The sequence below is a fragment of the Rutidosis leptorrhynchoides genome, chromosome 3, assembly GCF_046630445.1.
Source record: "Rutidosis leptorrhynchoides isolate AG116_Rl617_1_P2 chromosome 3, CSIRO_AGI_Rlap_v1, whole genome shotgun sequence".
Lineage (NCBI taxonomy): Eukaryota > Viridiplantae > Streptophyta > Magnoliopsida > Asterales > Asteraceae > Rutidosis > Rutidosis leptorrhynchoides.
The window spans coordinates 91,755,952-91,781,066 of NC_092335.1; the positions used below are offsets into that span (position 1 = coordinate 91,755,952).

Consider the following 25,115-nt stretch of genomic DNA (forward strand, 5'->3'; position numbering starts at 1 on the left):
ATGTAGCAATTCTTAAGCTAGTTTTGGTACTGTGTGTAAAATCAGAGTTGGGGATAATGGATTCGCCCAAAACAGTTTTCTTCAAGTTTTTGTTATTTTCCACTAGTAGTAAATGTGACATTTTTTTCAAGTTTTTTGTTATTTTTTCACTACAGTTTTCCTTGTTGATCATCTTGAAATACACATTAAAAAAAAAAAAAAAAAAACTACTCAAAAACAGAATCTAAATATTCGCCCTCTCCGAAAAAAACCTAATCCGCTTGACAGTAAATTGTACTTGTCCAATCGCGGTTTGCTGTGTAACATTTATATTGCATCGAGTTGCATCACAATATTACAAGCACCACACAATATATTAAGTCTGCTTTTAATAAGAAAATGACTTTACATACATCATTTATAGAGTTTAAATTGTAGTATCGTTATAATGACCATCAAATCCTGAAAAAGAACACCTTAACAAAAGAATATACCAAACACCATAGTATATACAAGAAGATAGATGACAGAGTTATACCAACACTCAAAGACATAACATCTAGTAGATCCATTGACTGTAAATAGCCTTATTTCTCACAAATACATCTATAATCAACCTGTAGTGTTTAATCAAAAAGAAACAAAAGAAAAGGATCCCAGTATACCTCTAAGATCCTTACATCGTTTACGTTAGTCGTTTGTTCCAGGTTTATCGGTCTAAGCATCATTCCATCAAAGGGCCACACTGCAAAAACACCAGTAAACCCACAGTTGGTGTCAAGTAGACGCAAAACAACAAACTTTCAACAAAGCTTGAATTCCATTATAAATCAATAAAAGCATGAAAGGATAAATATTCAATTGCAAACCAATAATTAACATCTAATATAAATATAAAGCTGCAAGTGCATCCCTAGAAAATCAGACATTTCATACTAAATTGCAGTCTAACAATCATATCAGTATCAAGCGTGTTATATTAAACTTCCAAAGTGCAAATTCAATCAAAAATCAAAATTTAACAACTCATCATCATAACAAATTGTTACAACTTATACCTTGTAAATAAACACCTATTAGTGTTGAGACCATTGTATGCTTTTAATATCAATCCCTTCCTTAACCATTTCATAAAGCGGACTCATTTCCCTTAACTTCTCAACCTGATTAACCGTTAACTCAACCGCTTTATCAATCTCTGCTTCAGTAGTAAACCTCCCAATCCCAAACCTAATCGACGTATGCGCCATATCTTCATCCACACCTAACGCCCTCAACACGTACGAAGGCTCCAAACTAATACTCGTACACGCACTCCCACTCGATACCGCAACTTCCTTCAATCCCATTAACAAACTCTCCCCTTCCACATACGCAAACGACAAATTCAAATTCCCCGCGTAACGCCTTTCTTCACTCCCATTAACCACCACACCATCAATCCTACTCCGAATTCCATTCAACAACCTGTCTTTCAATTTCGTAATCCTAATTTCATCATACTTCATTTCCTTCATTGCAACCTCACACGCGGCCCCCATTCCGACCACCAGCGGAGTCGGAACCGTTCCGCTTCGAATTCCTCTCTCCTGACCACCACCGTTCATCTGCGGTTCTACTCGAATTCGGGGCCTACGTCTCATATACAACGCGCCTACGCCTTTCGGTCCGTACACTTTATGTCCACTCAACGACATTAAGCTAACATTCCACTTATCAACATCAATCTCAATTTTACCTAACGCTTGTGCAGCATCAGTATGAAACGGAATGTTAAACTCCTTACAAATTTCACCAATTTCCTCCATCGGTTGAATCACGCCGATTTCGTTATTAACCGCCATAACCGAAATCAATCCGGTGTCCGTACGAATCGCCGATCGGAGCTCGTTCAAATCAACTAAACCGTCTGATTTCACTGGTAAGTAGGTAACATCATACCCTCGTTGCTGCAAATAACGACATGAATCCAATACACATTTATGTTCAGTTTGAGTAGTGATGACGTGTTTCTTTTTCTCTTTATAAAAATTCATTACACCTTTCACGGAGATGTTGTTGCATTCAGTTGCGCCGGAGGTGAAGACGATTTCTTTAGGAGACGCGTTGATTAGACGCGCGACTTGAGCGCGTGAGAGTTCCACAGCTTCGTCGGACTCCCAACCGTAAAGATGTGTGCGTGAGTGAGGGTTACCGTACTGTGAAAGGAAGTAAGGGAGCATGGCGTCGAGTACTCTAGGGTCGACAGGTGATGTTGCTTGCATATCTAGGTATAGCGGTCTGCCGGAGATTTTTACTCCTTTAATTGAGATTCCGTCAGATGGATCGTAGGGTTCTGCCACCGCCGCGGCGGCGGTGGATAAAGGGCGGATGGAGGTTAGGACTTTGGGGGATAACGAGCGGCGTACGGCAACTGCGACAATTTTGGAGGCCATGTTATGGTTCTGCGAATGAAAATGAGGAAATCGTGGAAGAAGCTAGGGTTACATACCTCAATGGCGGTCACCGACTCACCATACTGCACGTGGCACTTTCAGAACCGTTCATCTTTGAAGTTTGGAGATTAATAAATAAAAAATAGTGTCATTGGTCCCTAAATTTACATATAATTGGGTGGATGACCTTAAAGTTTAAAATTGATGTGGATGATCTCCAAATTTCAATTCGTTTCAATTTAGACTCCGGATTCAAATGGTGTTAGTTTGTTGTCGTTTATTTCACTCATGTGAGGGTATTTCTGTCCATGTACAATCCCCATTGGGTAATGTTTCATTTCCACTCATCTTATGAGAATCACACTACGAACAATTTTTAGTCCACTTATAACTGAAGCATCAATCAATATTACTTCATTTGATCTCAACTGTGCCTTCCCTTCCAACCTTCTTATGAGAACCACCACCACCACTAAACAGTAAACACCCCACATTTAACCGAAGCATCAAGATTACATGAATCAATCTCAACTGTGCCAAATTGCAAAACAACATAATCAACATTCATGGCGCCACCACAATCCAGAACATGCCTAGCCGCTGTTTGAACATTCTGACTTACCCCACAAGCTTCAGTCACTAATAGTGTAACCGTGAATTATATAAACCCTCAGCGAAATATATTATTTGGAGAAAATAACTACTCCGTAATAGTGTAAGCGTGGGTTATATAAACCCTCAGCGAAATATACTACGAGTATATATTTTCCTTAACAAAACACGTGACAAACTAACTTCCAAGAGTGGATCAAATATAAAAGCGTGTATGATCAGAGTTGCATTGTTTTGTTAGGATCCAAATTCAGTTAAGGTTGTAAAAGTTACTTATTCAATCTTGACACCAATTTTCAATCTCATAATTGGTATCGCTATCTTAAAAAATCAAGCTTCTTTTGAGGCTTGCTAAGCCTATAAAATATTTATAAGTAAGCTTTCAATGATTTGAAATCATTCAAATATGAAAAAAATGTCGAACCAATGCTGTACACAAATTCTTATTTTCCAGAAAAGAAATACTGAGGTGTTAAGCATAAAGTAACAATTTCCTTTGCAAAGATATGCAAATACAAGTAACAACCTCAATGAGAATGCAGTCTAGATAAGTACAATAGTAAACCAAGTAAAATAGATTCAAGATCGTTATTATCAAATGCCCTCCTCAAGGTTTATCAGGGCATCAATGGTGTTCCTTAACTTCAAAGAGGCCATCAGGTCCTGAAAAAGGAACACTAAGCGTTAACAACCTCAATATCTCAAACAGTTGGATAATGAGTAACATATCCCAATTAATTTCTTGAATAATCAAGATCCAATATCTATTATCTACCCACCACCTACAAACTTAGATACAAAAGCGTGATTAAACAAATTTCACAAAATATTGTAAAAGCAAATGGTTCTAATCTTTGAAGCAATTACTCTATCACGTGAAGTGTACGTTGATCAGTACTATAAACAGCACGTCATACTTGAATAGCATTCAACTCTACTATAAATATATAATCAAACATGAAAGTATATGTGGAGAATGTAACAAAATGATAAAGACTCCAAAATTGATGCTAGAACATTAGATGTTCGATCAAAGATTCTATCCCCTTGAGTTACAGCACGGCAGCTTGCAAAAGATGGATTATTTTGCAACAAAGGAAAAAAAAAAGACTGTTAACAAACATAATCTTTGGTAAATTAGGTATGTATGCCTCAAGTCCAGAATTGTAGTCTACCTCAGTACTCTACCTGGCAAACGGGACGAGATGGTCGGGTTAGGTCAAGGATCAAATGGGTTTGGGTCAAAACGGGTCATAGGTCGAAATGGGTCAGAATATAAATTGGTCGAACGGGTTGGGTCGAGACCCGAGTCGGTTGGGTCAGGCTAGTAAAATTTTGAGTTTGACCGACTTTGACCAACAACTCCGATGTTGACCCATTAACCGGCGTTGACCAATCAATTAAACAGATATTGGAAAATCGGATTGGACTGTTCTTGAAAGGGAGTAATCGAGGATTGATCGGGGTTTTCTGCAACAGTGGGTTCAACTTAGAAAGGATAGGCGCATCCCTACATATCCACAAAACGGAAGCAAAGTTTTCTCCAGCATATAGATTGTTCTATCAAAGTTCTATGTTAATAAGAACCATGTATGCACCAAATGGAAATATTGACTACCCAACTTAATATAACACGCAAGAAAAGGTAATGGCGTAATATTATATATTAGATTAGATGCTAAAAGGTGAACCTCCTATCGAACAATCCTTAAACTACATCTTCATAACGAAGAACCATGGCATGTCAAGTGTTGTGACTGATGTTGTCAAATTCAGATGCCACTTAAATAAATATATGTGCCACTGAACTGATTATACATCCCATCAACGATTAAATAAGTTACTTTTAGTGTTTTAGTTTTCATTATACATAAAACAGGTTCTATACATGCAAATATAACATTTGCTAGTTTCATGAAGCTCAAAAAATACAAGCAACATCAACTTACATGCACAACCAATACATAGTAACCAGAAACATGAAACCAATCAAGCGATAAACACCAATACGATTACCACCTAACCTCTAAAACACAAAATGGTCACTAAAACTTCGACTAGGTTAATAAGTCCTATGGTGATGATAACATGAGATTCAAAGACGTCAACTTGACTTAGAAAAAACATTACTAAATAATTAAACAACGGATTTTAATAGTATAGTGAAGCAAAACATCCATTAGGTGGGATAAGGGTAACAAAAAGCATACCCCATGGAAACTCCTTGTTGCGAATATGCATGTATGGATAAGCCTGCACAAGCATACATACACAACATAAGATATCAACAAAGCCTGTAGTGAATTTTCAACGATATAACTTGATTACAAACGACTGAAATGTTACAATAACCAAATATTATTTTTAAGCTTACAGGAGGTTCCTCAAAATGAGGATGACCCTTGGATAGGTTAACAATTGCAAGAATCGAGCAAGCAACAATTCCTACATAAGTTATTTTCTCCCATTTGGCTGCTTCACCTGTTGTATAAACACATAATCCATCATGTTTAAATAATAATTTCGATATAGAAAGACTGAATTCAACTACTCCTAAATTCAATCCCTAAAATGCATGAAAATGTGATGAACGAAACCCTAGATCCGACAAAGCTAAAATTCCTTCAGATTGATTGAGTATTATACGATGGGTCAGCACATATAGGTCTTACAGTAAGTAAATCTTCTTAAGGATGGAATAAGATTAAAAAAAAAAAAAAAAGTAATAGAAGCGCAGGAAATGTAAATTGTAATGGTTATTGTAATTGTTGTTGCAATAGAAGAGAAAAAGGGATGATCGTACGAGCTTCTTCTTCAACCGATGCACCGGAGGAAAATGATCGCTTAGAAGCCACCGGATTCACGCGCTGGCCACCGCGTAGAGCCGTTCGAAGAGTAGATCTCACAATCGCCGACGCCATTTTTCACTGAAATGATTTTTTTCCGATGAAAGGAAGATTAATGATGGAGTTTTTTTTTTTTTTTTTTAAATAGTAGGCCGAACCTCTAGGGCCTAGGCCCAATAACAGATTACTGGATTAACACAGTAATCTCATGAGGCCTTTGAAAAAGTAAAAGAACTTTTTTTTGGTATTCTATCCCATTTTGTCGCAATTATATGAGGAAGTTGATTGATAATTTTGATGTTTGAAATCGTCTATGTTCTTGCTCTTATGTAATCCAGTGAGTTAAAACCGTGTTCGAAGCCGAACAAGCTGGTCTGACCAGTTTGACCTGGTTGAGAGACATTTCTTTCTTTGAAGTGAATCATATACTTTTTTTCATTTTAGTTAGATTGCTAAGGTAAAGTCTAAGATACGTATATATCAAGAGCCATAGCGTTAAAGTGAACTAAACTGTGAAAGTGTTTTGTGAAGGCTTCGTGAGGGGAGCCACGATTATTTGGTGGACAACAAGGTGGACCTCATTGCTATTATTTCTTGTACACTACAGTATTTGCACACTTGTATATTTTGTGAGGTACATGTAATATATAACAATTCTCATATTTCCATACTTGAATTGACTAATTTGCCTATAGGATTGTTATTCATACGTAATATATAATTAAATTCGACGTTGATCAAATATTTATTTTTAGTCGACACTTTTTGTTAACTAAAGTTTACACTAATTATATAAAATAACTTTAGTTAATATTAATATTAATCCGTATTATATTTAAAACTATATATAACATAATTATTAATTAAATGATAAGTTATTTTAATCATTATATATATTTTTAGCTTATAAAAAAATAAAAATAAAAAGAAATAAGATTTTTTTTATAAATTAAATAATGAGCCCGTGAATTTTGACTAAATATTTTCAAAAACAAAAACTTATTAAAAATATTTTTAACATGTTTTTATTATTTTGTCAAAATTGTCACCTTTATTTTATTTTATTTTTCCTTTTCACCAACCATTTTTTACCTATAAATACATGGCTACTCATTCATTTTTTCTTGCCAAACACAAAAACTTAAGTTATTCTCTCAAAACCTTGAAGAAAATTTGAGGTACTTTCTATTTTTATTAATTTTTTTTAATATTGTCATTTATATTTATATTTATTGTATATTCTTTATAAAATTCGAAATTAATTATGTTTATATGTTATAATTAGTATTATAAGTGTTATGATGCATAAAAATAATTTTGATAATTTATGGAATATTATTTATAATTAAATACGAATTATGTAGTGTTTAAACGTAAAAACAATGTAAAATTCGTAATAAATACTTTTAACCAAAAATAAAATATATATAATTTTTTTCTGAGTTTTTAAAACTTATATAGATCTGAAAAAATTATAAAAATAATTACTTGGGTCAAATTGATATTTATTATATAATTAAACTCTATTATTATGTAATTCGAAGGTAAATTAAGAATAAATATAAAATAATAAAAAAAAATTAAATATTTTTCTACAGGTTATTAGACTGATAGAAACTTATAAAAATTATAAAAATAATTATTTGGGTTTATTTAGTAATTATGTAGAATTAAAATTGTTTTGTGAATACATTAAGGGTAAAAACAAAAATAAATACAAAAATATAATAAAAACGTTTTCTTAAATTTTTCTACTAATCTATATGATTAACTAAGACTATAAAAATTATGTATGTAATTTTTAGATATTTAATTTATTATTTAGACATTTTTTGAATAATGTTCGATTAATAAAACACTATTATTTTTGAAGTAATTTAGGTATTTATTTAAAGGTAATTATATTTAATATATATAAGACATACTAAGGTATAATAACTAAATATTAAATAAAACTTAGGTTATATTATCACATATATAATTATTAAGTACATTAATAATTCGTTGTGTGTATACACCTAAAGTGAAGGTTAATCAAAGATAATGTATAATTCATGTGAACTTCATCGCTACTCACGGTCGTAAGTGAATGATGTCTAGGTTGCCATTTATGGGTAAGCTTGTGGATCTCGAATGCCATGACTTAGATTCTGGTCAAGAATCCTGGGCCCCCGGTTACATCTGGTCATTCCTGACTTATTTGATAGTAACGAAGTTTGAGTAGAGTTGTACAACATCTTGCTAAAGATTAACCCGAACTTTCTAAAATTGGAAAATTACTATAAGTGAAAACTTTCCATAAATAGTAACCTTCCGAAAATGGAAATTCTTTAGTGAACCACTACTATCAATATAGTACTATATACTATTGTCTGTTAGGCAATGTCTGATCATACGTTCTATCTCTAGGTTGAGATCTCGGTCACGTCCTTCCGTTCAATTCTTTCGTGGAATACTCTTTTGTGCTACTAAGGTGAACTTCAAAGCCCCACTTTTTACTGTTTCATAACTGTTTTATAACTTTTGGGGTGAGACACATGCTTGCTTTATAACTGTTTTACGCTTAGACACAAGTACTAAATTGTTAACTATGCTGTCATGCTTTGATTCATGCTAAATCCCTACCGTAATATCGTTAATTGCTACGTTTAAATGCAAACTTAATTATTGTGAGTAGGCCTATTGAGAGTAACGTCTCTAACCATTCGACCGTTGGTCTTTGGTTACATAATAATGATTCCACGACACTGACAGTACAAGGTGTCATAGGGTAAACTTGTTTAGTAGCGATATTACAAAATGCAGCAACACTTTTAGATTGATATTTCTATATCAATCAACTTTAAACTAAATCTTGTGGTCTAAAATTTTGGATATTATTTATAAACCTGTGAATTTCACTTAACCTTTTTGGTTGACACTTTAAGCATGTTTTGTCTCAGGTGATGATTGAGCTAGCTGTTTGCAACTTTGTGATGATAGGTTTGATGCTTGCATAGAGTCCACATCGCATATTATATTTTAGTTCATAAACATTTATTTTACGTTTTAATAATAATGTAAACATGTATTACTGCTTTCGCTGTTTTATTAACAAAGGTTTTATTTAAAAAGTCTCATATAGAGTCGTTCTCGTTTATACAACTGTGTTATGATATGATTGGTCACAATTACCCCTGGTCCATTTTGGGGGGTGTGACAGATTGGTATCAGAGCAGTGCTATTCTAGAGAACCATGATTGCATTTTAAGTGTGCCTTATACAATTAGGTACCTTAGCAATGTAGGACTACAACTTTCCTTGACTATAGTGCCTTTAATTGTTGCCTTTAATTGTTAAATGCTATACTATACTTTAGAAACTTTACTTATCTTAGAATGCCAAGTCAATCTAAGAACTCTGTTCACTTTTCTAAGTACTATCCAATTACGCCACCGCGTTTAAATGCGACACTACGATTTCTGAAATTCTTGACATTCATAAGTCATCTATCATGGTTTGTGTATTACATATGTATTACATGAAATATTATCCTTGAATTTTGAAACTCCTATATTTGTTACTATTCATACTCAAACGTATATAGCTCCCTGTTATATCACGTACCTATATGCCTTTATGCATCGATTTGCGAACCAGAAAATGTTATTGAGTTATCGAGAATCTCAAAGACATTATAATGTCATCACTATTCATATTCATTACTTTCTTTGCTTTCTTGTTGTTTTGATCATTGAATTTTCCTGACGGATGACGTCTACGAAACTATAGAATAGAAAGCGTTTGGATTACTGATTTAAAGGATCCTATAGCTCAAGCCCCTGGACCTGAATAGGACATTACGAATTGAAAATCTTTAATCAAAAGATTATCAGATTACATACTTATCATCTAGACACGTCATACTACCATTATTAGAGTATAGACACATCATATCTTATTATATCTTATCGTATCTATCCCAATAATCTTTGTCTAACACTTTTCCTAAATTTCCTCCGTAAATTACAGAAATCTTTTTGCTACATATACATATTCAATGAGATGAATATATCATCCAGTATTCAACACTAATCTCATATCAAACCCTAAATCAAATCACATAATATGGATTTCTCAACCGATTCCTCGAGCTCCAATGGCAGCGTAACCGGAACAAACGAACCAATCAGCCATAATCTATTTTGGATGAATTGGGGATGGGTTAGTAGTAAATTTAATCAATGGAGACAAGAAGAAGGTAATCCCTTCCACCAACCGAATTCACCTCTTGGTGAAGAACCTGAAGCACTTACCGGCGAACCCGTTCGGAACACTATTTTCACCCTCATTTCCAGGATATCCAGTCACGAATATATAATATCTAAAATTCTAGATCTTATTCATCCACTTGTCCGAACCGCCAATCATCCCGGAATAATAGAAGAAGTCAACGAGCTTCGAGCTAGAGTGGTGGCTCTGGAGAATATGATGCGAAACCTACGAACACCAGCGGCAGCACCAGCAGCATAACCAGTACCATCAGCATCACCACCAACAGCATCAGCATCACCAACAACAACATCTGCATTTCACGCCTCAACATCACACTCAGTACCTCGAATATCAACATCATACGCCCCATAGATACCAAGGAATATTAGTAATAATGAGTTAAGATGTATTGACTCATTCTTCCTGAAAATTATATATGTATACTTTATATATATATATATATGGGGTTTGGAACAATAATAAATCTTTTCGTATTAAGCTATTACGTGTGAATCTTAACTAGTATGTACTACTTGGTTAATTCATATCACTAATATGCTATGATGTACATCCCTCGTTAATGACTTAACAATCGTTAATCACTGTTTCATCACAATAAACTCCATTTCATAATAAACCAAGTGTATTATTCAAATACATGTTTGGTTTTACACTTTCATTTTCGATGTACTCAAAACTCTTTAGAAAACATCATTCATGCCTTGTGAATTTCACAAGAATTCCACGAGCATCAACATCATATACCGAAGTATATCAATAACAATGAACGATGGAGTATTGATTCATAACTTCATTAAAGAAAGATTCTGCGATGATTATGTAATCTCTCAAGTTTTGAAGATTATTTATTCTCGCTTCAACCGCAAATCAAATGAGTTTAATAGTATATTAACTCATTAAATCTATATTATACGTGAAGAATACATATATAAACGTATATCTTCATAAAGATTGTAATTAAAAAATCCTTTTGTACAAACTGTTAATTGTGAAAATATTTTAACGGGTAGGTAAAACCCGAGAAATATTTATATCTCACATTAATATCTTACATTGTACATTCTTCAAATTCTGATTCAATAATTAGTAACTATACTACTTACATCCACATATGTATCCGTTCACTAAAGAACAACCATTTTCATACAAATTTAATTACCTATTCTGATTTGGACATATCGGAATCCAAGTAAAGCTTTAGCAAGTGTAATCTTCCTAAAGATCACTACATTCATGAATTATATTCATTCGTATTCTATGATGAATTATCACATCAAACCACCGAAATTATCGTTCATTACTTTTGAAATCAACAACGCCTATTCATCAACCATTAGATCCGTTGACGATTACAATCAGCGTTTAATCATCTAAAAACGAAATTTCTTGAAACCATCTTGGATTGATAACCGATGAATCAAATATTGCTGCATTAAATGCAGAGGAAACAGCGAAATTGTAGATGGTCTCAATGGCCAAAAGTTTTATAATAAAGAATGGTACGTTGGAAAAGCTCAAAAGAAAATTTGGAACTGAAAAACGGATTGAGCTAATCATAGAGGAGACCAAGGATAAATACAAGGACCAAACTCTATATTCAAAGAATCCACGTAATTTTGGATCCGATGAAATCTTTAGAGAATATCTTGCTCCGAAGTTATGTTAAAAGCTTGCGGAAAATTTTTCTTCATCAACCTTCAAACTTAGAAATTCCAAAATGTCGTTATAAATATCCTCTATATTTCTGAAGATATTTTCATAACGATTCTTGTCCACAATTAAGTATCTCTTTGCGATATCTTTATAAAGGAAACTATTTTAGTTTCTATATTCAGTAAAATTCAAGTTTAAATTATAAATGTTTTGAAGAAATGTTGGAAATTGAAGCATGAGTTAGTATAATAAAATGACGTCAGGTCAACGTGATTATATTACAGTAAGTCATGCTAAATTTTTAATGGAAGATGATGATTCATAGACTTTATAATCATCATTTGCCATGTTACCGACTCTTACATTCTACTTAATCTCTAAACATATCAAGAACATATATTCTTGATAGTTCTATCCTCAGTAATTCTGGTAATTTACCAAATCAAATCGTGATATTACGCTTAGAACATTAGGTTCATTCAAAACTTCATACCTACAAATTCTGGACCATTACTCGCTTAACTTAGAGTGAGAGCAGAATAAAAAGGTAAAGAGCTCCGACATATAAGGGAAAATACAAAGCCCGATAACAACACAGAAATTACAAATCGTGTATATCAATGCGTATAGCAACATAAAGACACCGGAGAATTAAAAACACTATAACCCCAAGAGCATAGTAGAAGTAAACAGATTCCTCTGGTGGTAAAAGAAAAAGAAGAATGACTGCATATATGGTCAATATAATAACAAGTATCAATACATGACTGAGCATATTAACAAATCTCTTGAAAGTATGAATTTAGGAAGAAAGTATAGAAGTGGTGAAGATAATGAAACGGAAGAAGCTAATTTATAGCAAAATTTCCAAACACGTCAATCAAGGCAATTCATCGCATTTAATCAAAGAAATCTCAAAATTCCGTGAATACCGGAGAATCAAATCTTATAGATTACGAAGATTTCCTTTAATCCCTTGAATTCCGGAAATCAATCGTGACTACGTCAAAAGTTAAGGCGAACATTTAATTTTCTCATTCACTCTTTTACGATAACTTCGTTTATACGCTTCCCATAATCGAATCGTTTTATCCATATTATTCAATAGTGATAAAACTTTATTCTTTAACTTATATTCATCATTACAATATTCTTGTTGTAAACAATGATGATCTCTATCAAACTTCATGACTATAATTTTCATGAACTACTCTCTGCTTTGTCTACCCTAATATTGTGGCATAACCACTCAAGGTTTTAAATGAGCTCGATATTATTCATAACACATTTTATATATCCAATTTACTGAAATGACTTGTATAACATCATCATTTTGAATGATCTCCGCATTAATAATAAAATGCACTTCGTAGATGAACTTGTAGAAATTATGGTTTGTATAATTTTAATTCTTGAAACAAAACAATATTCTATCCGTTGGAATTCACGCAAGGCCCCGAGCATACCTGGGAACGTGAAAACCAAATAAAACGTAGATATCCTCGTCTATGTACGAACAACGCCGATTGATGGCAACAACTAAATTTCGGGACGAAATTTCTTTTAACGGGTAGGTACTATAACAACCCTCATATTTCCATACTTGAATTGACTAATTTGCCTATAGGGTTGTTATCCATACGTAATATATAATTAAATTCGACGTTGATCAAATATTTATTTTTAGTCGACACTTTTTGTTAACTAAAGTTTACACTAATTATATAAAATAACTTTAGTTAATATTAATATTAATGCGTATTATATTTAAAACTATATGTAACATAATTATTAATTAAATGATAAGTTATTTTAATCATTATATATATTTTTAGCTTATAAAAAAAATAAAAATAAAAAGAAATAAGATTTTTTTTATAAATTAAATAATGAGCCCATGAATTTTGACTAAATATTTTCAAAAACAAAAACTTATTAAAAACATTTTTAACATGTTTTTATTATTTTGTCAAAATTGTCACCTTTATTTTATTATTTTTTTCCTTTTCACCAACCATTTTTTACCTATAAATACATGGCTTCTCATTCATTTTTTCTTGTCAAACACAAAAACTTAAGTTATTCTCTCAAAACCTTGAAGAAAATTTGAGGTACTTTCTATTTTTATTAATTTTTTTTTCAATATTGTCATTTATATTTATATTTATTGTACATTCTTTATAAAATTCAAAATTAATTATGTTTATATGTTATAATTTGTATTATAAGTGTTATGATGCATAAAAATAATTTTGATAATTTATGGAATATTATTTATAATTAAATACGAATTATGTAGTGTTTAAACGTAAAAACAATGTAAAATTCATAATAAATACTTTTAACCAAAAATAAAATATATATAATTTTTTTCTGAGTTTTTAAAACTTATATAGATCTGAAAAAATTATAAAAATAATTACTTGGGTCAAATTGGTATTTATTATATAATTAAACTCTATTATTATGTAATTCGAAGGTAAATTAAGAATAAATATAAAATAATAAAAAAAAAATTTTAATATTTTTCTATAGGTTATTAGACTGATAGAAACTTATAAAAATTATAAAAATAATTATTTGGGTTTATTTAGTAATTATGTAGAATTAAAATTGTTTTGTGAATACATTAAGGGTAAAAACAAAAATAAATACAAAAATATAATAAAAACGTTTTCTTAAATTTTTCTACTAATCTATATGATTAACTAAGACTATAAAAATTATGTATGTAATTTTTAGATATTTAATTTATTATTTAGACATTTTTTGAATAATGTTCGATTAATAAAACACTATTATTTTTGAAGTAATTTAGGTATTTATTTAAAGGTAATTATATTTAATATATATAAGACATACTAAGGTATAATAACTAAATATTAAATAAAACTTAGGTTATATTATCACATATATAATTATTAAGTACATTAATAATTCGTTGTGTGTATACACCTAAAGTGAAGATTAATCAAAGATAATGTATAATTCATGTGAACTTCATCGCTACTCACGGTCGTAAGTGAATGATGTCTAGGTTGCCATTTATGGGTAAGCTTGTGGATCTCGAATGCCATGACTTAGATTCTGGTCAAGAATCCTGGGCCCCCGGTTACATCTGGTCATTCCTGACTTATTTGATAGCTACAAAGTTTGAGTAGAGTTGTACAACATCTTGCTAAAGATTAACCCGAACTTTCTAAAATTGGAAAATTACTATAAGTGAAAACTTTCCATAAATAGTAACCTTCCGAAAATGGAAATTCTTTAGTGAACCACTACTATCAATATAGTACTATATACTATTGTCTGTTAGGCAATGTCTGATCATACGTTCTATCTCTAGGTTGAGATCTCGGTCACGTCCTTCCGTTCAATTCTTTCGTGGAATACTCTTTTGTGCTACTAAGGTGAACTTCATAGCCCCACTTTTTACTGTTTCATAACTGTTTTATAACTTTTGGGGTGAGACACATGCTTGCTTTATAACTGTTTTACGCTTAGACACAAGTACTAAATTGTTAACTATGCTGTCATGCTTTGATTCATGCTAAATCCCTACCGTAATATCGTTAATTGCTACGTTTAAATGCAAACTTAATTATTGTGAGTAGGCCTATTGAGAGTAACGTCTCTAACCATTCGACCGTTGGTCTTTGGTTACATAATAATGATTTCACGACACTGACAGTACAAGGTGTCATAGGGTAAACTTGTTTAGTAGCGATATTACAAAATGCAGCAACACTTTTAGATTGATATTTCTATATCAATCAACTTTAAACCAAATCTTGTGGTCTAAAACTTTGGATATTATTTATAAACCTGTGAATTTCACTCAACCTTTTTGGTTGACACTTTAAGCATGTTTTGTCTCAGGTGATGGTTGAGCTAGCTGTTTGCAACTTTGTGGTGATATGTTTGATGCTTGCATGGAGTCCACATCGCATATTATATTTTAGTTCATAAACATTTATTTTACGTTTTAATAATAATGTAAACATGTATTACTGCTTCCGCTGTTTTATTAACAAAGGTTTTATTTAAAAAGTCTCATATATAGTCGTTCTCGTTTATACAACTGTGTTATGATATGATTGGTCACAATTACCCCTGATCCATTTTGGGGGGTGTGACATAATATTTCAGTACTAATTATATTAAAATAATTATAATTATAATAAATGGTATTTTAGTAATAGTTTACTTTAAAAAAAATTATAAATTCGAAAAATATATGAATTCGAAGTTGTGTAGTTTAGTGATGGCCTATCCAATTTAAAAAAAAAAACTATTGATTTGAAAAATATACGGGGTCATGCATATAAATTTAGCGGTGTCGTATACAATTTACGGGGTATTTTCTACTAAACTTTTTAAGCTAGCGGTGTCCCGTTATCCCACTGGTCTCCACTTAGATTCGCCACTGTTAATTGATGAGTTGTTGAAAATAAGTGATACTAATGTGGTGTAGATGTGAAGGAGATAATTTCAGTAAAAGCGATGAAGGATAGAGATTGATATAGTGTACCGAAAACTATTCAAACCCACTAAACTAGTTGAATTGGCAGTCAACTCCGCGATCAAACTTGTTGAACCAGAACTGGGATACTAACCAATTCAACTTGACAACTAATTTTTAAAGAAATTGACCGCTGTGGTTTACTGTAACATTTGATTTGATGAATATGACTACATTTATTAAATAAGTTATCTCCCTTCTCTCTTCATCTTCATCGTCATCTTTTATTCTTGTTATTTACTTCATAACACGTTATCACCACTAGTGCAAAATAAAATACTACTATGTATAATTAATATATAAATCTTCTCAAAACTCAAATCATAAAATAAAATACAGAAAAAAGCTTGAAGTTAAAAATAATAGAGAAGTGAATTGGTTTAAGGTGAATATAAAGAACCTTTCATGTAGGCCTCAGACGATTTGCCTGCGCATCAATCTAAGTGCTTTTCGCTCATATACGTATGTACATATAACCTATACAGGCAAATCATCCTTGGCTTTCACAAAAAACACTTTATTTCCCCTCACACCATCCTTCTTGTTAATCTTGTTCATTCTTGTTAATGTGTTTTCTTCATCTATGCACACTAACTATATATATACCGCGCTAGCTATACATTGCTACATATATTTTCTTAGTATTATTTGAAGACGACCAAAAAGTATTCGAGACGTTTGACATTAAGTAGAATTGATTCTGGATGGCCAAATCACATGTTAACACATGTTCATATATATTACGAATCTTAATACAGATAATTAGTTCTCTCATTGTATTTCGGCTTCACAAGTTGCTCATAGCATCAAATTCTCCAACCATTGACTTGTTTAGATGCAATTAAGATTTTTAGAATCATAAGATAACAGTTCTAGAGAACACGAGAATAAATATGTTCTCATTGCTTCAATTTAGATGTTGATTTGATCAAGACAAACACACACATATATGTAAGTATATATGAACAATGAAATGGGTAAGTTTTTGTCAAGTTTCTGGTATGATTATTATTCGAATGAAGTATCTTTTTTTTATTTAAATCTTAGAGTTTGCCATATAAATATAACATCAGATACATCATGTTTGATTTGCATATCTTCAAATCATAACTGAATGGTCAAACATTGTTCCATTTAAAGTACAACATGAGCTTTTTAGCTTTTTAGCTTCTGTAAATAAAAATGTAACAAATGATCAGGAACCCACATGTTTTATTAATTTTTGGTTTATATTTCTGTCTGTTTCCGTCACAATCACTCCTTTTCAAGCCAACTAACACCACTCCAAGCCCAAAAGTTAACCCAGAGCTGGATTAAAAATGTTGTCAGAGAGTGTAATAAGTTCCTGTTAACAAGTAAAATGTTACAAAGGCCAAACACCAGTAAAATTGACTAAAGATGTTGTCTTTTGTTAATATCAGGAATCAAATTTGATTCTTTTTAACATAAAAAAAATAAACGTTATTTTCTTTTTATTTACTAAATATGCACTTCACCTAAGTTTGTAGTTTTAACACTTTTTAAATGAACTTTTAACCCCATATAGATGTAACATGTAAGTTAAAAGCGTCGAAAAATTCGGTGTCAAAATTTAAATATGAAAAAATATAGCGTCAAATAATTTAAGCGCTATTAAATTTTTGACACTTTAAAGTGTCATTGGGTTTCCCTTTTTGACGTTTTTAAATGTAAAAAAAACTTTGTGACACTCATAGGTGTCAAAAACTGTTTTTGTTCGGTGTCAAAATTTAAATATGAAAAAATATAGCGTCAAATAATTTAAGCGCTATTAAATTTTTGACACTTTAAAGTGTCATTGGGTTTCCCTTTTTGACGTTTTTAAATGTAAAAAAAACTTTGTGACACTCATAGGTGTCAAAAACTGTTTTTGTATGCTACCTTTCAATGTCATTATGATATATGTTCCGAAGTTATCACACCTACCGTATTTAGTTGGTTGCTTCAAGTTTTATGCAGAACAAAATCAAATGTGGAGACAAACCAGAGACTAAATCCTACTATGTACAAATTACATTTGAAACGTTCGAAAACCCGACTACAAAACTAACAAATACTTGAAAGACCAAGTAACCCAACATTCTTAACTTCACATACTCAAAAGATCACGCAGTTGACTTTGTACCGTGCTGTTTTTCACAACAGTGATCGGTGATTCCACAATACTTGGCGGTGGTGACGGTGATCTCAAAACAGTTGAATCTGTAGTGACATTAGTGGTACCAATCGAAATCCTGGGAACCTCGGTTAAGATCTGGACAACTTCTCTCATTGTCGGTCGTTCAACTGCTTGCTCTTCAACGCAAAGTATTGCTACATAAAACACGTGCATCACCTCATGTATTGGAGCATTTGCGAGTCTAGGATCCACAATTTTCGAAACATGTTCTATATTACCACCTGTCATCTTTCTCACCCACTGCACAATATCTACACCATCTCCAAATTCCCCAACTGGTTTCCGGCCGGTTACTAGTTCCAGCAGAACCACACCAAAACTATACACATCACTCTTTTCGTCAACCTTTAGTGTGTACGCATACTCTGCAACCAAAAAGATACATGAAAGATCAGTCTAAAAACAAACCCATGTCAAAAGATCCAACTTTGGTTTAAAAGAGACAAAAAGATACAAACTTTAGTTTAGAAGAAACAAAAAAGATCCAAACTTTAAGTTTAAAAGAAACATAAAGATCAAAACTCTAGTTTAAAAGAAACAAAAAGATCCAAACTTTAGTTTAAAAGAAACAAACCAACATCAAGAAAATATAAACTTGACACAAGTATTAGAAGCTTTGGACTACAAGATTATAAATACCTGGTGCAATATATCCGTAAGAACCAGCAATGGCGGACATACATTCTGAAGCGCCTGAATCCTGCAAGAACTTGGCAAGACCAAAATCTGCCACATGGGCTTCATAATTAGAATCCAAAAGTATATTATTCGATTTTACATCTCGATGAAGGATCAAAGGTGAGCAATCATGATGAAGATAACAAAGCCCTTTTGCAGACTCAACCGCAATCTTAAATCTTGTGTCCCAAGACAAATTACCACCTCTTTTTCCATGAAGCATTTCACCTAAACTCCCATTAGGCATATATTCGTAAACCAGTAGATTCGTCTCGTGGTTTGAACAAAAACCCAACAATCTTACGATATACCTGTGTCTAATCCTCCCTAGGGTTTGAATCTCGGCATTGAACCCATGATCATGGGCCGAACCCCGGCTCATAACGGCTAACCTCTTAACAGCCACAAGCTTGTTGTTTGGCATCACACCTTTGTAAACGACCCCAGCCCCACCTTTACCAATAATGTTGTCTTCTTTTAAACTTTCAAGAATATTGTCACATGTAAAATCTAATCTTTGAAAAGCCGTGAGCTTCCATGATCGAGCTTCACTAGCTCGTTTTAAAGATCGAGCTTTAATGATTGCTGCAACTGCAAACACAATGGAACATAAAAGCAACCCGAGAACAAGTAAAAGCTTAGCGGAAGACGAGAGTGACCCTTTTGAATGTGGATGACGAGTGCTATTACTATTAGCAATCATATCTTTACATGGTCCTAAATATGGCCCACAAAGGTTTGGGTTACCCATAAATGAAGTGTAATTGAAGTAACTAAACTGGCCGGTCCCTGGAACCAAGCCAGAAAGATCATTATACGAAAAGTCAACTGATGTCAAGCTCTGCATTGATGCTACAGACGTTGGAATGTTACCTGATAAATGATTACGCGACACATTCAAGTAATTCAAAATGTGCATATTGGTGAGTTCAGTAGGAATCTCACCGGAAAGCTCGTTTTTACTAAGGTCAACATAAGTCAACAGCTTACACTGACTGATCTCCGGTGCAATCTCACCTGAAAAACTGTTTCTACTAAAATCAATCTTTGATAATTGCTGCAATTTGCCTATCTCAGCAGGAATTCGACCCGTAAACTGATTACCATCAATCAAAAGCTTTTGTATACCGGTAAAGTTATTAATACTAGCAGGCAGTGAACCAGTTAGATGATTATTCGACAAACTCAGTTGACCAAAACTAACCGAAACTAAATCAGTAACCGGAAAGTCACCAGTAAGCAGATTATCTTGAAGCTCAACCTGTGATAACTTAGGTAAACTAAACAACCCTTTCGGAATCGAACCATTAAAATAATTCTCCCCCATTCGAATTCGACTCAACGACTTACATTCCCCAAGCTCCACCGGAATTGGCCCAAACAAAAAGTTGCCCAATGTGATTAAAGTTTCAAGCTTGTTCCCATTACACAAAGTAACAGGAAGTGGTCCAGTTAACTTATTTGAAGACAAATCAACAATCTGCAACCTCCCATTTTTTCCAAGATTTTCAGGGATGATTCCGGTGAAATTATTATCCCACAATTGTAAAACTTCTAATTCCGGTAACTCAGCTATGAACTCCGGTATAGACCCATGAAGTTTATTTCGAAATAGATTAAGTAAAGTGAGATTTTTGAGGTCCCGGAATGATTCCGGTATCTCTCCGGTGAATAAATTATTAGAAAGATCCATAGATTTTAAAGATTTTAAATTTCCAAGCTCTTCTATTAAATACCCAGATAACCCATTAACTTGTAAAAATATTGTATCTAGGTTTTGGAGTTTACCCAGTTGTGCCGGAATTTCGCCGGTGAGTCCACAGTTTGCAGCATCGAAGCGAATAAGGTTTGTTAAGTTCCCAATCTCCGGCGGTATACCACCGGTGTAAACATTGTAGTAACCCAGGTAAAGATATTTCAAATTTGTTATGTTTCCGATCTCCGGCGGGATAACTCCGGTGAGTTCGTTGCCGGAAACGGCTAAGTATTCGAGGTTGGAAAAAAGACCGTACTCTGCTGGAATGTTACCTGAAAAATAGTTACCACCTAGGTGGAGATGCCGGAGGTTAGTCATCTCCGTTACGCCGGAGGGTAGGTTTCCGGTGAGGTTGTTGTTGTAAAGATCAAGTATTTCGAGAAATTTAAGGTTAGAAATTTGTGGAGGGAAAGTTGAATTGAAGATGTTATTGGAAAGGTTGAGGACACGGAGACCGGAGATGAACGAAAGTTCCGGCGGAATCGGTCCGATGATGTTGTTGACGGAGATGGTGAAGTTGACGAGGTTGTTAAGGTTTCCGATGGCGGGAGAGAGTGTTCCGGTGAGGTTAAGTCCACTGAGGTCTAATGAGATCACGTGACGTTTAGTGTCGCACGTGACACCATACCAAGTGCAGTGGCTAGTGGATATGTTCCATGATGAGAGTGAGGATTGTGGGTCGGAGGTTATGGCGGTTTTTATGGATAGTAGGGTTTGGTATTCCGGTAACCGTGGTGAGCTGTCGGCGTCGGCGTCGGAGTGATGTAATTGATGAAAGTGAAGTAACAGCAAGAGAAGAATGCGAAAACCCATAATTGGATTTTTCTGCAATTTTGAAGTAGGGAAGAAGGATTATAGGCTGATGTAGTAAATAAAAAAGTGTAGATTATGTTCCGTATTGGTTACGGAGTAAATATTTAATTGATGAATGCTATGATTTTTAACATAATAATTATTGATTTAGTAATTAAAATAATTATTGATTTAGTAATAACAATTAATTAATTAATAAGATTTAATTTTAATTTAAAATTATTTAAATTAATGACATCACTCACCGTGCTTAGATTTTTTTCTTTTTGAATTTTTCTTAACAAATGAATTAACATAATAATGACATCATTATTTTAGTAATATAATAGAAACTATAGATTTAGATTTTAACTAGAAAAATAAGGCCCCGCGCGATGCGTCAGACCCTTTCAGGTTGAAAATTCATATTTAACGTAACGTTATGTATTTATAGAGTTTAAAATGCGTTGCTACAGGTATGTTTAGAAACACGTGGTTAGTACCTAGTATACCTAATATATTGTGCGTTTTTATGGCAAAAAATCGCGTAAAAAAGGAACTGAACCATCGATATGATGTGGTTAAATTAAGTTGTTTATTGTACGTGTATATATATCAGTATATGTATGAGAGATAGACCGAAAGATTTAGCATTTTTTAAGAAGCGTCCTTTTCGCGTATAGTTGGTTGTGGTGTGTTCGTAAAATTATTTCGAGTTGAACAGTTTTGTCGAAAAAATTTAGCTCGTGGCGAGCTGGAAGATATGGTCCGTTAAAAATTTGGGTGGGGTTTGTTTAAGGTTTTTTACTAAAATATTAGATTTACATTTCACTCCCCTCGGAGGCCGGAATTGCTTCTTTTCTTGTGATGTTGTTTGATAAGTTGAATTGGCCAAATACGACCAATTCATGGACGCCATTTAGTATATAGGTAAATGTTATCTGGAATAAATAAAAATAAGTATCAAAATTAAATAATAAAAATCAGTATTAAAATAAAAAAATCTATCTTTTACAAATAAACTTAAAATTTTAAGGATTTACTAAACGTGACATTGTAAAGTTTAAATATATTTTTTTAATATGACTTTTTATATTTATATTTGATATCAATATTTATATTTAATATTTATTCATGATTATTTTTTAAGTTATAAATAAGGAATTTGTAACTTTGAGTTATAAATAATATATTTAATTATATGTATATACTTGAAATTAGCTTCAACTCTTTAAGGACTACATTTAGTAGATTCTAAAATTTTTAGTATATAATAAACTAAAAGACGGCAAAAAAAATCTGTGTTTAACATTCTCATATTTAATATTACATAATAATAATATTTAAAAAAAGAAAACATTTAAAAGCTACCTTTTTTTTTTCAAAAAACTTTAACTTTATAAGCAAGGAAAGTTCATCAAACGATGAAAGAACCTGTGAAACGATACAGAGAAAAGTCCCCATCCGCTTTGCAATTAGAAAGCGTAACTTAGACTAAATTAAACCTGACAGCTATCTAAATCTAATGACCCGTCCTAATCCATCTGGACGAATACATTACATTTGGTTACATCGCGAGGTACTTGACCTCTATATGATACATTTTACAAACATTGCATTCGTTTTTAAAAGACAAACTTTCAATACATCGAAAGTTGATGGCATGCATACCATTTCATAATATATCCAACTATAATCGACTTAATAATAATCTTGATGAACTCGACGACTCGAATGCAACGTATTTTGAAATATATCATGAATGACTCCAAGTAATATCTCTAATATGAGCAAATGCATAGCGGAAGATTTCTTTCATACCTGAGAATAAACATACTTTCAAGTGTCAACCAAAAGGTTGCTGAGTTCATTAATTTATCATAACATTCATTTTCCATCATTTAAATAGACCACAAGATTTTCATTTCCAATTCTCATAAATATACGTCCCTTGCATAGAGACAAAAATCATTCATATGGGCTGAACACCTGGTAACCGACCTTAACAAGATGCATATAGAATATCCCCATCATTTCGGGACTCCCTTCGGACATGATAAATTCGAAGTACTAAAGCATCCGGTACTTTTGATGGGGCTTGTTGGGCCCAATAGAACTATCTTTAGGATTCGCGTCAATTAGGGTGTCTGTTCCCTAATTCTTAGATTACCAGACTAAAAAGGGGCATATTCAGTTTAATAATCCAGCCATAGAATGTAGTTTTAAGTACTTATGTCTATTTCGTCAAACATTTATAAAGCAGCGCATGTATTCTCAGTCCCAAAAATATATATTGCAAAAGCATTTAAAAAGGGAGCAAATGAAACTCACAATACTGTATTTTGTAGTAAAAATACATATGACGACATTGAACAATGCAAGGTTGGCCTCGGATTCACGAACCTATATCATTTGTATATATATTAACACACATAATCGTAATCGAATAAATATATTTATTATTTTTAATAATATACTTGTTAAATTATTTGTTATATAGATATAGATATATTTAATTTATATATTTTATTTAACTAGTGTTTATCTTTCATTATAACATATTAATAATAATATTTTATATTAAGGTTTATATGTGATAAAATATATATGTACCTATTAATTGATATATTTTATATATAGTTTAGTTACTATCTTGTTAATAATAAAAATCATAGTGATATGTGATATTAATACTCTTATAATGTATTTTTATATAAAAATATCTATTGGTAGTAATACTAATAATAATAACTATGAATATAACAATTTTACTACTAATGATAATAATAATGATAATAATGATAAAAATAATACTTAAAAATAATAACGATTAAGTTTTATGATTTTTACTTATAGCATCCAGATTTCTCTTATACATAACATAAACGTTTTCATGAGCGCAACAATTTTAAATCTATCCTTATCAATATCATATGTAATTACATTATATCCTTTTATCACATCCTAATTAATCATAAACCTATCTCTTCTTATATTATTCATAATCTTTAATTATAATACATAATCATAACCATATTTACTTTCATCTTAATAGTTCTAAATCTATATTTTCTTTTACATCATATTAGTTATTAATCATAATAATAATAATAATAATAATAATAATAATAATAATAATAATAATAATAATAATAATAATAATAATAATAATAATAATTGATAATACTTATTAGTGATAATAATAATAAAGGTCATACTTTTCATAACACTTACTAATATTAACAATAATAATAATAATACTTAATACTTAATAATAACAATAATATTAATAATCACAATAATATAAATGTTAATAGAAATAATTTTTAGTAAGGAAACTACCTTTAAAAACTTGTTCTAAAAAGAATGC

The 25,115-nt window shown here is 32.0% G+C and overlaps 3 protein-coding genes across 3 annotated transcripts; all 3 read right to left on the minus strand.

Moving 5' to 3' along the window:
- Window positions 1–442: 442 nt before the first annotated feature.
- Window positions 443–2,497, minus strand: LOC139896472 (cysteine desulfurase, mitochondrial-like). The gene is made up of 2 exons (XM_071879114.1): window positions 1,038–2,497; window positions 443–724 (listed from the first exon to the last, which is right to left on the minus strand). The coding sequence occupies exon 1, from the start codon at window positions 2,412–2,414 to the stop codon at window positions 1,056–1,058; it is 1,359 nt and encodes a 452-aa protein (XP_071735215.1). The 5' UTR covers window positions 2,415–2,497; the 3' UTR covers window positions 443–724; window positions 1,038–1,055.
- Window positions 2,498–3,401: 904 nt separating this feature from the next.
- On the minus strand, window positions 3,402–5,986 carry LOC139896473 (cytochrome c oxidase subunit 6a, mitochondrial-like). Its single transcript, XM_071879115.1, has 4 exons — window positions 5,830–5,986; window positions 5,401–5,507; window positions 5,237–5,279; window positions 3,402–3,689 (listed from the first exon to the last, which is right to left on the minus strand). Exons 1-4 carry the CDS (start codon window positions 5,945–5,947, stop codon window positions 3,652–3,654), a joined length of 306 nt encoding a protein of 101 aa, XP_071735216.1. The 5' UTR covers window positions 5,948–5,986; the 3' UTR covers window positions 3,402–3,651.
- Window positions 5,987–18,318: 12,332 nt separating this feature from the next.
- Window positions 18,319–21,766, minus strand: LOC139896474 (uncharacterized). The gene is made up of 2 exons (XM_071879116.1): window positions 19,159–21,766; window positions 18,319–18,884 (listed from the first exon to the last, which is right to left on the minus strand). The coding sequence occupies exons 1-2, from the start codon at window positions 21,764–21,766 to the stop codon at window positions 18,430–18,432; spliced, it is 3,063 nt and encodes a 1,020-aa protein (XP_071735217.1). The 3' UTR covers window positions 18,319–18,429.
- Between the last annotated feature and the right edge of the window lie 3,349 nt (window positions 21,767–25,115).